Source organism: Nomia melanderi, chromosome 7 (genome assembly GCF_051020985.1).
Source record: "Nomia melanderi isolate GNS246 chromosome 7, iyNomMela1, whole genome shotgun sequence".
Classification (NCBI taxonomy): Eukaryota; Metazoa; Arthropoda; class Insecta; order Hymenoptera; family Halictidae; genus Nomia; species Nomia melanderi.
The window spans coordinates 7084899-7098227 of record NC_135005.1 but is presented as its reverse complement, the minus strand read 5'-3'; the positions used below and the strand labels follow the sequence as shown (position 1 = coordinate 7098227).

The following is a 13329-nucleotide window of genomic DNA, read 5'->3' as shown; positions in this document are numbered from 1 at the left end:
CTCACAGTTATCTAATATCTGTTATATTCTGTTACAGAATTTTACAGGAACATATCTGAGGCAATTCTCTTTGTCATATTTTCAGGTAGCCACCAACTAGGCAGCGCTTGATTAAACAAAACGCGGGGCTCAGTCTGTCGCGATGGCCAACAAAATTCATATTAAGAAAATTCAAACAATTCAGAACAAAGCACTAAATTATACAAATCTCTCAATGGCTACTTCACAAATGTCATTCATGTAAAAACTAAACTTCCAGGTATTCAAACCTCCCTCGATGAGCTACTGCATAAATATAACATAGATTCTTACATTAACTCACTGATAGCAAACACCTGTCTGTACAAAAGCGACAATATACTCTACAAAATCAAAGTTCCCATGCTCATGGATCTTACTATGTGTATGAGTGAAAACCGTGGAGCGATGTGGTTGGTATTTATGTATTTTACAAATTAATCCCTTGGCCTATGATTTCTTTCTTAACTCTGATAAATACGGCTACTTTGTCATTAATAATTTCTTAGAAAAAGAGAAAAATTCTAAGTATATGTTATGCCTATATTTCCTTTTAAGTATAATAATTGATTACAGAGGAATAATGTTTACTTTGAATTCGAATGAACTGAGTAATATATATATTTGTTGAATCACGTTGAAAATCTTCGCCACGAGTCTCACTCGTTATTGTTGTTGGACAAGGGGATAACACTTTGACTGCCACGTCACCCAAATTTGGGCGACACTATTTTTCACTAAAATAGTGTGTAAATTTGATTATGAATTTTATGATTTGAAATTTGATATTGAAATTTATGAGATATAAGAAAGATAGTAGAACAATTATTACGAAGAATTTTGACCTAGTTTCTGCGTGATGAAAAAAACTGTTTCCAGTACATGAGAGTTTTGACGAGCGTTTACTTGGCAGTCAAAGTGTTAATGATAGAAAGTCTCATGAAAAATAATGTTTGAAATTTCTATGGAACAATTATCATTTTTGGCAGCATTGCTATATCAGAACGATAGATAAAAAATAATTTGAGTTTCTTAATTTCAAACATCTTTCTCCTTTTTCCTTTTCTTTGTTTGCATACTAACAGACCAAATAAAAACAACAATTGGAATACTTTAAAAAAATAATTATATTTATTTTAGGAACATAATAATAATAAATGTATAGATCTATACATATATTATTATTATATTACAACATTCGATGCATTTGTTCAATTCATTGTAGTTCTTTGTTTAATGGAATTATCCTTTATTCGTAACCGCGGGCTTTAGCTTCCTTGAACATGGCGACCAAGGAGTCCAGGGTCTCCAGAGCAGTGGGTTCAATTTGGTCAGCCGGAAGCAAGAAACCATGACGGCCAGTGTCGCGCAATTCGTATGTGTAGGTGATGGGTTTGTGTAAGGTTCCTTTCACCCAATCTACTGAGCTTCCGCTGGCGACGTCTGGAACAAAAATATCAAATGTAAAGCATAATATATCAAAATAGAACACGAATTCACAATTGTATGGAAAAATTGATTAATAGTAAATAAATTAAAAAATAAATTAACCCCTTGCCTTACAATAACGCGTAAGATTCGTGATGAAGATTTTAAACAGAATTTAACGAACCTAAATATTACTCAGTTCTTGTGAATTCAAATGAAATATTATTTTTCCGTTATGAATTGTTATAGTTCAGAGCAAAGGTGAACGTAGCATATGGATAGAATTTTTCTCCTTCTCTCAGAAAATTGTTAATAACTAAGTTGTATCGATCACAGTTGAGAAGAAAATCTTAGGGCAAAAGGTTAATAAGACGCTTTATTTCCCATTGTATTCAATTATTAAGCTATGCAATATAAAACGTCGCATTATTAAAGGAAAAATAGAATCGGTTTTTTAATTCAACTGAACATTTCGTCGATCAAAATATGTTCCATTTACTTAGATAGTTAGTGGTAGATGAAAAAATAGGAATGAATATATTATTCTTAAATATTTTTTATAACGATTCAAATTTGGGCATTATTATATTTCTATCTTATATTTCTATTATGATATTTATATGGTACTTACAAATGGTTTCGGCAACATTTCCGACCTGGTATTTTGTTCCGTAACGTTTCGCAAGAGCTTTGATGGTCTTCTGGCCGATTAGAAGCTGAATAAGTAGAACATTAAATTTCAACACATATCATATTATTCGTTCGATTAATGAGTCAATGAGTAATTGTATTATTGCTCCACAAATAAAGGTAAATCGTCCTGTCTTCATTGTCGACCGATACGATGAAGAGATATTGATATCTAACATAGTATCTTGATAAGCTTGCGATATGATCGCGATAAAGAAAGAAGTATCTTTTTGCGCGTCTAAGAATAAAATTAAAAACAATATTTTCGAAAAAAGAAATTACTATAATTATCGTTGTAAACTGTATTTCTGAACAGTTTATTAAATGCCAAACGAAAAGGCTAAATGTTATTAAAAGTCCGAAGTATTTTGATTGTCTTGCAATGGAATATTCAATTTAATAGAGAACAGAGGGAGTATTTAAAAAACTTTAAGTTACATAATTTGTTAAGGTCGTATAGATATTTTACAATTCACTAAATAGCATAAACTTCCCGGTTATTATACAAAACTCCTTGATCCTTTTGCGATAGAATACAACGAAAATGTTTTGAAATCTTTACGCAAGGATTAATTAAATAAACTTTTTTTTAATTTTGATACTATTGTCATTTCAAGACGTTTTACTTACAGAGTCACTGTAGTTGTCCAAGTGTTCCTTCGTGTGACCATAGGGGAACATGAGGAGCTGCGAGTAGCTGTGGAAGGCGACATAGGCGAAGAGTTTGTTCGAAATCGACGAGATGTATTGGGACATCGATTTGGTTTCTACGTCAGAGAATGCAGAGCTTCCACCATAAGTGTCGCTGCATGGGTTGCTGCTAGCACCGCCAGCTGTACATATGAATGTAAAAAGAAGACATAAATATTATAGTTTGAAAAAAAAAACAAATTTTTGCGAATGTGTAAACACTGATACTCACACATCCATTTGTAGCCCCAGTTCCTGTTAGGGTCGCTTCCGTAGCACAAAACACCATAAGGCTTGCGTGTCTTTCTCCACAAACGGTTCTAAAACACCATCAACATAGAATTAACGATAAGTTCAAAATGATTCCTTATAAAGAAATAACTGAAATGTATAAGATACAATAATTTCCACATCACGATTCTCGAGAAATTCAATTCGACAATTTATTTTACTTTAGACGACAAGTTTTCTTCTAAAGGAGAAGCTAAGGTAGAAAAAAGATTTGTTCCAGAGAAGAAAAAATGAAAAAAGTCTTCCTATAAAGAACAAAAGTTAAAAAGCAAGCTTTACTTTAAATTCAAGTATCATTAATTTCTAAAGTTATAGAAAGTAAAACTAGTTAAAGTTGAACTTGTTAAGTTAAAATCTCTAGAGTTACGGAACGAGCCAATTCGATTCATATTAACTTTTATAAACATTATCTGGTAAATGTTTGGGTCGATTTCGATTGATGCATGTACACAAACATGTACCTATGTAAGTACCCCAATTGTTTACTTTTAAACCTCCGATTTATAAAATCTAAATGAACAAATATCAATTTCTTTATCCAGTTAACTGCGTTTGACGAGTATACACTTCATCTTAAAGCTTGAAATGATACAAATTTTTTCAACCATGAATTCTTTATATTTTCAGATAAAAATGTAATTCTTTATTTTACTTTGGTTTTTCATTAAAATATATTTTAAGTGCATTCGTCCTGCGTTTGACGAGTGCACGCTTCATTTTTTGATTTTATTGCGCGCAAAATGAGAAATTTTTCAAACTAAATTCCACAATTGGCGGGTTAAAAGTCATAGACTAAATTATACAGTAAATTTCAAACTATTGTTAAAAATATTTGTTGTTTACCGTCGAGTGCGTGTAACTGTAGCCATCAGGGTTGAACGATGGGAAAATGTACCATTCGTGAGATTCGGCGAGAGCCCTAACGTCGGCTTGCTTGCTGGTCAACAGTTCGTTCAGTATGTACAAAATGGTGGCCGGTCCGATCCATTCCCTAGCGTGGATTCCAGCCTCGAGGAAGATACCAGGCTTGTTGCCGCCGAAAGACAGTTTTACACCTTTGATCTGACGGCCTTCGTAAGTCTTTCCACCAACGATTACTTGGACCTTGCCAGGGTAAGCCTTGGCCAGGCTGTCCAAGTACGCGTAGATCTCGTCTAATTTGTGGTAGTTCCTCAAGTCAAAAGTGGCAAGAGGTTGGACAGGTGGTTGTTCGCTATCGATCAAAGTTTGAACGTCAGCGACGTAAGTCTCGTGAGCGACTCCGAATTTCTTCATCGTCTCAACGAACTCCGCTTCTTTGTGCGGGGCAACCATCACGTCGGCGAAATTGTTGACGGTGCTGGGCTCTTTCCAGAAGGAGTACTGTAAATTTATTATTTATGAATTAGTGTTAATTGATAAATATTGATTACAAAGTAAGTGTTGGTTCGACAGTTGAGCAAGTTTTGCTGAGGGGTTAAAGTAATTTCTTTTAATAAACAGAAAACAGAAACTTTGCTAGTCTTATTGTTGATTCCTCGAACGAAAGGGGCTTCCTTAATATTAATTTTGTTGTTAATCGTTCAGAAAAGGGAGATTCTTTGGTGCTAGATTCATTGTTGATTCTTCAACAGAAGGAAACTTCTTTAACATTAATTTTATTATTAACCGTTCAGAAAAAGAAAATCCTTTAGTACTAATTTCATTATTGCTCCTCCAAAAAAAGAAAATTCCATGATACTGATTTAATCGTTCATTTTTCTTATTCAACTTTAATTTCACAGACATACAACCTAGTCAATAGGCGTCTATAAATTCTGTTATACATACGGAGTCAGAGATTTCTTCGAGGTTGCGGACGATTTCCAGTTGGTCGGGGGTTTGCGGTGTCACGCGGAACACCTTGTAGTTGTCATATTTCACCTGCTCGGCTGTCGCCAGAGCGACCAGCGCTACGAAAAATAGCTTCCACATGTTGCTGTCCCTTTAAAAGACCAAAATCGCCAATGTTAATGAGCGCTACCGGCCAGGATTAAACACTACAGTCAGGATTCGCCTGGATAATCGGGATTTTACGTGACGATCGCATGTCTAAAGACAACTGCGAGGTAAATGACTAATCGGAATTCTCGCTATCAGCGAGCGTGGTTGTCAGTTTATCGAAACATTGTTTAAAAGAACAGCTGCACGGGTCGAGTTTCGTATATGCTAATGAGTAATGCGCTACTTCTTTAATGCAATGACTGTGCAGTTTGGATTCAATGTATCCTTAATTTTTCATGACACGAAACTGAGCTACAGTTTGAAAAAAATTCAATCATTTTAATCGATTGATAGAATACAATAATAAAATTGTGGAGGACAAAAATTAATTTCCGTGATTCTTGTTCTTGTAAATTGATTTACATGAAGATGAAAATATTGAACGTGTATGTTTGACGAACGATAGACGTTACACGTGTTTCTAATTTTCTCGAGTCTAAATGTTCATCCTATGAATGCATAATAGATTGCTTATCAACGCACGGCACAAATGTCACTGCTCAAAACACTTCGACGACAAACGAAAATTTACATTTATTCAGTCGAACTGATAAAGCTGTTAATTAGATTGCGGACGGTCACGCCAATTTAAATTCGTATGAATCAATCTCGGAATGGGAGTAAACAACAAATGTTGAGCAGTTATAGTAAGTAATGATAATAACAAAAGTAATGCCGATAAATAATAATAATAATAAATGATAGTAATAAATGGTATCAATAATAACTAACAATAAATAATAATAACAACAATAATAGTTAGTTAGATAAAACTCTCATACGCTATAATACAGTTTTAGTTTTCATTTAGTGTACAAGAAATAATTGCTTTGAGTAATAAAAACTCCGGCAATTATGTAAATCCAAAGGAAAATAAGGAAAATGGAAAAAGTAATAACAATAATAATAAATCCGACTGAAAACCGAGAAACCAAAAAGAAAAAATCATAGTAATAATAAATAATAATAAATATTTTATAAATGTACAGAAAGTCCACAATCTCCAAATGATATACCAATTAGCACGATTGCGAATCCTGACCACGTGTCTGTTAATCCTTTCAACGGAAACGGAAGAGAGCACTTCGACGCACGATCTTACCCTCAACGGCAACGACAGAAGTATATTGCCGCCGGTCATTCCCTTCGTTCTATTTAAACACGTTTCACCTGCACACGGCACCACGCGACGATTCTGATACTTAGATCGCTGTGTAAAAATCATATCGGCGATCAATTAAGAATCACGTTTATTCGATTCGGAATCCATCTTATCGGATTTGTTTCGAGTGAGAATTATCTTGTCGATCGCACGCCACTCGAAATCGTCGTCGCAGTTTCGCAATCAGAGGCAGACGACTTTTGATTCCAGGATAACTGAAAACCACTTGCCGTGGCGTGATTACGGCTAGCATGATTTCTTTTTCCCTCGCCCGCGCAAGTAAGTAAGTATATACTTTACGCGCAACTTCAATAGGCGAGGCGTTTTTGTGATACGATACTGTCAGTTTGAATCTTCTTGCAAGTACTTGGAATGGAAATTCCTTGTGCTTATTTTTCTGCTGTTTTATGGTTCCTAGTTGCTCGTTTTTATTATTACTGGTAACTTCAATATTCTTTGTGTATTTGTTTAATGTAGTTGTATGAAATTTTTATATACTTGATTTTTACCATTGTGTTACCTATTCGAAATGAATAATACTTTAATGTAGTATTTTGAAGTTCGCAATTGATCGATTTTTCATTATTGGTAGCTTCAATATTATATATTTTTTATATTTATATAATGTAATTATACAAAATTTTTATATGTTATACTTGTATTATTATTAATAATACTATATTTACTGAATTCTTAAATATATTTTATGTGATGTAGGTAACTTTGTATTTATGTACAAAAAGTAAAAGATAATACATGTGAAACGATAATTAAGTGTATATCATTAAGGAGATTAAAGTTAAAGCACACGAAAGCTTCAACGTGGACAGAATTGTCAATCTTGATTACGAATCAGACACTCGGGTGTAGAGGCTATATTTTTGGACGTGTATCTAAAATCTAGATAAAAGAAGAACGTGATTAACAACTCGCCTCGTCATAAAGCTTTGATTATAAGCCTTTGTTTGTAATCAAACCTTTGCCGAGGTCGCATGTCGATATGCATATTATTGCCTTTTTATCAATGATCATATAGAAATTAATGATAGTTCTTAATTTAAAAAATTCTATAGATTAATATAAGCCTTTTCTCGTGGTAACGATAATGTTAAAAAAATGGAAAGAGATATTAATCTAATATAATATACGCAGATATTTATATCAATTTCATGATAGGTGTGTTATATTTCAAAAGCTAGGGATAAAAAAAATTCTTTTTAATTTATTTTGTAGTACTTTAATATATAATAATATATTCATAATAACATATTTATATATATTTTTAATTAAAACAGTGAGATACACAATGTCAATGTAAAAAATAGTGGTTTGTTGAAGATTAGGTATTATTTACACTTGAAATAATAAACAGATAAATAGTTATTGCGATTAACAATATTATAGTTTATAATTTATAGTTTCAACAGTTTCTCGCACATTTGGTTTGTAACATTTATGACGTACTTAATATAATATTACGAACAATAAATATAAATTATACAGTAACAGTAATATAATAGTATAAATTAAAAAATTAAAGCACACTATGCTTATTAAATATCAGCAAGTCAAATTCTATTTGGAGATGAACATCACTGTGACGATTCGTCAGTTGGATGCTCCGTATCCGAGTACCGCGGCTTGCTGGAACATGGCAACCAAAGAATCCAGGGTTTCCTGTGCAGTGGGTATAATTTGATTTGCTGGCAAAATGAAGCCGTATCTTCCTGTGTCTCGAAGTTCGTACGTGTATGTTACAGGAATCTTGTATGTTCCTCGTACCCAGTCCATCGACCCACCAGATGCAACATCTAAAACAGATGAAAATAAAACGATATGTATTAAACAATTAAATAATTAAGTCATATATATCAAGCAATTGAATAATAAAATAATACATTTAATATATTTTAATATTTATAATTATATATTTATATATTTTGTATGTAATTATATATTTTTATCCCTTGATACGACTGACAGGTAGTTTTTACCAAATTCCGTCATGAAATCGAAAAGTTAAAAGTAACTAAAAATACATTTTGATTTTTGTAAGTATATAAGAAATGGAATATTGGAATAAAGATGTGATTTGTCTATTAACATGCAATCACTGTAACAGTTCGAATTGATAATTAATGAACCTTGCAACCTCGCTATTGCACATCGAACTGAATAACAAATATAGACCTTCCTATGCCTGACCTAGGCCTTCATCTATTTCAATCACTCTACACATTTAGGAATTAATCTACTCACATATCACGTCAACGATATTCCCGACTTTGTACTTCGTTCCGTATCTTTTAGACAATGCGTTTATGCTGTAGTTCCCGATCTGCAATAAATCGTTGTAATTCTCGATCCTTGTATTCGTATGGCCGTAAGGGATGAGCAACAGTTGACTGTAACTGTGAAAAGCTATGTACGAAAATATCTTATCGTGAATACTGTCGATGTACTCCGACATGGTTTTCGTTTCTATTTCCGAGAACGGTTTGTTGCCGTGGTAGATCTCACTGCATGGATTCGAACTGGTTCCACCCCCTGGAATATTGGTAATTAATATTCAGCTGATTAAGTTATCACTTTACAAACAATTCAAGTTTTTACGCAAACGTGACAATCATAGTTAATATAACATGAATATTTTCACTAAGAGTAATAGCAATTATAAATCAAAATATTCATAGATAATAGTAGAATTAAATAGTGAAATTTACAATATCTTACTTCTGCTGTTTATTAAATAATATTTACTTCTGTTTTTTTACTTTTTATTTTTATTAAGTCGTTCTTTGTTCTATTTTATCTTATTTTCCATTTCTACTTTCAATAAAAATTAATTTTCCACTACTTCCAATCATTTGGTAATAAATGAAGATCAGAGGTTTGAACAGAAGTTCGATAATAAATGAGCTGAAATTAATTTCACGTTTAAAAAATTAATTTCATATTTCATATTGAAGAGAAAAGAATGTTCATAACCTGCCCAATGGAAGTTCCAATTCCTGTTAGGATCCGCGCCGATGCATCCCCTTCCACTCGGCCGCCTAGTTTTACGCCAAAGTCGATTCTGAACAGAGGAATTGTACTTTGCACTGTGATTGTTCTTTTCATTAATTAATTGACATTGTCAAACAATCATCGCGCATTTATCTATCGATTAAGTATGAGATCGTATACATTTCGTTTAAAAGAAATTGCAACTGATTGAAGTTCCTCGGCTAATTATAGATAACGGTTGATAGGCCGGCTACGCAGATAAAACACTTAGGAGAAACCCAGATTTTATCGATAATCGATGCGTAGGGACATCGCCTGGATGATTCTGCCTGACGGCATCTTCTCGTGATTTATGTTCTTTTGTCTGTCTAGGAATAAACTTTCGTTTCTATTTAAACATTACAATTGTCAATGAATAAAACATCAATACATTCCAGACGAATTCAATATATCATTTAGAAAATGTAATGAAAGTATTCGTATGTCTGGATGATGACAGAATAAGAATTGATTCGTTCGAGGCTTTCATGGCCAGGAATTCTGGGATTAGTATTCTTCAAAATAAAAATTGTGTAATTTGAATATTTTTAACATTTCTAAATAGTTCAACTCGTCTAACTTTATGGCGAATTATAGTAGACTTTCGATAGGTAAAGTGTTAACGAAAATCAATAATATTAGAATTACCAGACAATATAACCCATTCCCTACTTCTTCTTTTAAAAATATTAAAGAAATCACGTAGTATTTTCAAAGAAATTATTAGATAAACTGATTTTACAATACACAAATGAAAATATAAACAAATTGAAATCTTAATAAAGACAGTTTTACCATTTTTATGAAGCAACACAAAGTCGATTAATGCTCGGTACTTCTAGAATCAAGGTATCCTATTTCTAATTAACCACTCTGTATATCTTACATCTCAATTTTTTAAATGTTAACTCATCCTATATGTAATATTGTTTCTTATGGACCTTCCAACAGAAAACCACAGAAAAATTATTTACAAAACAATATCTCATTTTTCGAAAATGCCATTAAAAAATGAATCGGAAAATGGTAGAAAGTCATACACAATGATGGTCAATACGTCAATTAACTAAAAAATCGAAAAAGAAAACTAAGTACTAATTTTTTACACTAGGTATTGTCATGAAACACCATTAACACTAAGTTCGGAACGCGTATTAAGTTTCACAAACATTATTTAGTAAATGTTTACGTCGATTTTGGTTGATTAATTGTTTACTTTCAAACCTTTAACACGTTGACTGCCACGATGGTCACCGATGACCGGAGCTTTCAAATTGCTAGAGAACAATTACAATAAGAAACTTGATTTCAAAGTAAAATATTTAGTAACATAAGTAGCTAAATCATAGCGTAATACGACTATCGTGATACTAAACCATTACTAATTATTTTCAATATCGTTTGCCTTTGTTATTAAAGAAAAAGTATTGCTATTCAAAACGCTAGAAATTCTCGTGGCAGTCAGCGTGTTAATATCCAAGATTCGAATAAACGAACATCAAATTTTCTAGGAGCAGTGGGATAAACTGTACGATAAATGTTCGTAAACCTACTGTTAATTATTGGATGACCTAATACCCATTTTGTTTACCGTGGTATGCGTGTACTCGTAACCATCCGGGTTGAATACCGGGAAGATGTACCAGTCGTAAGACTCGGCCATGTATCGGACACGGGGATCTTCGCTGAGTATTAACTCATTCAGGATGTACGTTACAACAGCAGGCGATATCCATTCTCTGGCGTGTATCCCGCCTTCGATAAACACGCCAGGATTTCCCTGCTTGTAAGACAGCTTCACACCTCTTATGCTTCTTCCCTGATAACTGTGGCCACCCGTTATAGGTTCGACGATTTGGGGATGTTGCGTGACAAGAGAATCCAGCCAACGATAAATCTGGAAATGAAACAGATAAGTAGATGTCCGAAATACTTGGTCACTGGGTATATTTCGTGGAATTCTAATTTATTTCTAAGTAATAACTTTGAGTTTGATATTTTTCATTTTCACGCAGAAAATAGATATGGATGACGGACAATAGACAATAAACATTTACGGCGGTCAGCGAACTATGTCGAGGATAAACGTTTTCAGGAATTTGTGATTGGAAACTGACTTTTTCGAGGTGATGAGATTTAGAACTTTAGGGTACAGTGCTTAGGAAGACATGCAAAGAGAAGAAAATTTGAATAAATAAATGTCGACAAATTAAGTTTCCCAAAGTTATAAGCAATTATTATAATTGAAAAATTGTTGTGAAAAATGGGATAATAATTGAAAAGATAATAAATAAATTTGTTCGCATATTCGTATAATGAAAATCAGTATTAATAAATTTAATATGGACAAAAACTAACAAAATTATATTAAACGAATGAAGTGAAAGTAATTAATAAATGTAAAAAGTTGAAGTAGAATTAAATTAATAAAAAAAATGTCTTTTCCGAATATTTTCATTTTACCGTGTCCAATCGGTGATAACCCAGCCAATCGAACGTCCCGCGTACGCTTCGTCGTGGATTTTCATTGTCGATATACTGCTGCACGTTGTCCATCATCAATTCCGGGTCAAGTTGCGTTGTGTTAATAATACTCATGAATTCCTCGAGCTTTTTCGGTGACAACAAAATGTTCATCGTGTCGTTAACCCTCGGTTGTTTCCAAAAATTGTAGCCATCATCGTCTTGCATCTGCTGAACGACCTCGAGGCCAGCGGTATCCGGGACAAAAATCTTGTACAGCTTGTACCCATCATATCGCACCTTCTCGTCGGCACAACTTACTCCAAGAAAGAGAAGAAAATACAACGGTATCGCTGTCATCATGATATTCGACTTTACAAATCGAACGAGTAGTTGTTCATCAAAATTTCACTGAATCTTATGGTATTTATTTAGCCATCATTGCTCCTTCATTAAAGCATACCATCACTATGCGAACTCGATTTTATGTTTAATTGAAAAAACACGGTTTTCAGTTATCAAAGGTCCCGAGTTTCCCAGGTTTTCCACATCAAAGGTATTAAATAAGATCGTTGTACTTGAGGAATAAAGATTCTTTAACGTGTGGGCGTTATTTTCAGCTCTAGCTCTTCGTCGATGGTGTTATCATTTTGAACGGCTTTTTTAAGGTTCTATTGAACTTTCTCGAGTGATCCTCCAAGGGATCAATGGTCTCGACAGAGCGACGTTTCCTCAACTGAACGAGTTTCGCTTTTACTGGAAGAAATCAAGCCGGAAACCACTAATACCGGTTCTAATACTGAAATTCGCCTCGCTTCTTCGAGGGGCAGCGTGGGTATGCGCGTCTAAGGCGAATCTTCCCGCGGTTTTATACGCGACGGGTAACCGCAAGCGGTAAAAATATTCCGTACGTGAGATAAGTGTAAACAAAAAAAAGAAAAAAAAATACGGGCACAAGGCATTTGCATGCAAGATGGCCCATGGGAATTCTCGCGTGATTGCAAACAAGCGGAGACCTCTCCATGGTTAAAGACCTCGGAGGTACCGTTCGAACGTATCGATAAACCGAGGTTGTCGACATTGGCCCGGAAAAGAGTATCTCGTTTTCACGATACGACGTTTGAAACTTGTTTCTTTTTGCATAAATTGGAGCAGTGCTGTCGCTGACACGGTGTTCTAACGTCACCGAAACGAATAGATAATGCTAATCATAATTATGACAGGGAACATATGAAGTAGTTAGTAAACCTTGACAAATATGTATTGTCACTTTTGCTCAAATGTTTGAAATTTGTTATATTTAATTATGATATTTTTTGTAGAAATAAGGTACAAATACTTTAAGTGAACGAATGTTTCATTTAAAATGTAATTTATTGCGTTCATTGTTACAATTTTTATAAAATCTGATAGTTACTGCTGAACTCTTAGATTTGTTAATTTTTTAAGCCTTATTTATTGGTTTTTTATCATTTATGGCGGAACTTATTTGTAATTAGTAGATTCAGTAAATTCCTCTT

The 13329-nt window shown here is 33.5% G+C and overlaps 1 protein-coding gene across 1 annotated transcript; it reads right to left on the bottom strand.

Annotated features, from left to right (window-relative positions):
• Positions 1-1127: 1127 nt before the first annotated feature.
• On the bottom strand, positions 1128-12656 carry LOC116424290 (uncharacterized). Its single transcript, XM_031970501.2, has 12 exons — positions 11810-12656; positions 10938-11243; positions 9290-9377; positions 8561-8848; positions 7913-8112; positions 6156-6349; positions 4927-5080; positions 3961-4479; positions 3059-3146; positions 2767-2969; positions 2078-2162; positions 1128-1461 (listed from the first exon to the last, which is right to left on the bottom strand). Exons 1-12 carry the CDS (start codon positions 12170-12172, stop codon positions 1268-1270), a joined length of 2682 nt encoding a protein of 893 aa, XP_031826361.2. The 5' UTR covers positions 12173-12656; the 3' UTR covers positions 1128-1267.
• Positions 12657-13329: the final 673 nt, after the last annotated feature.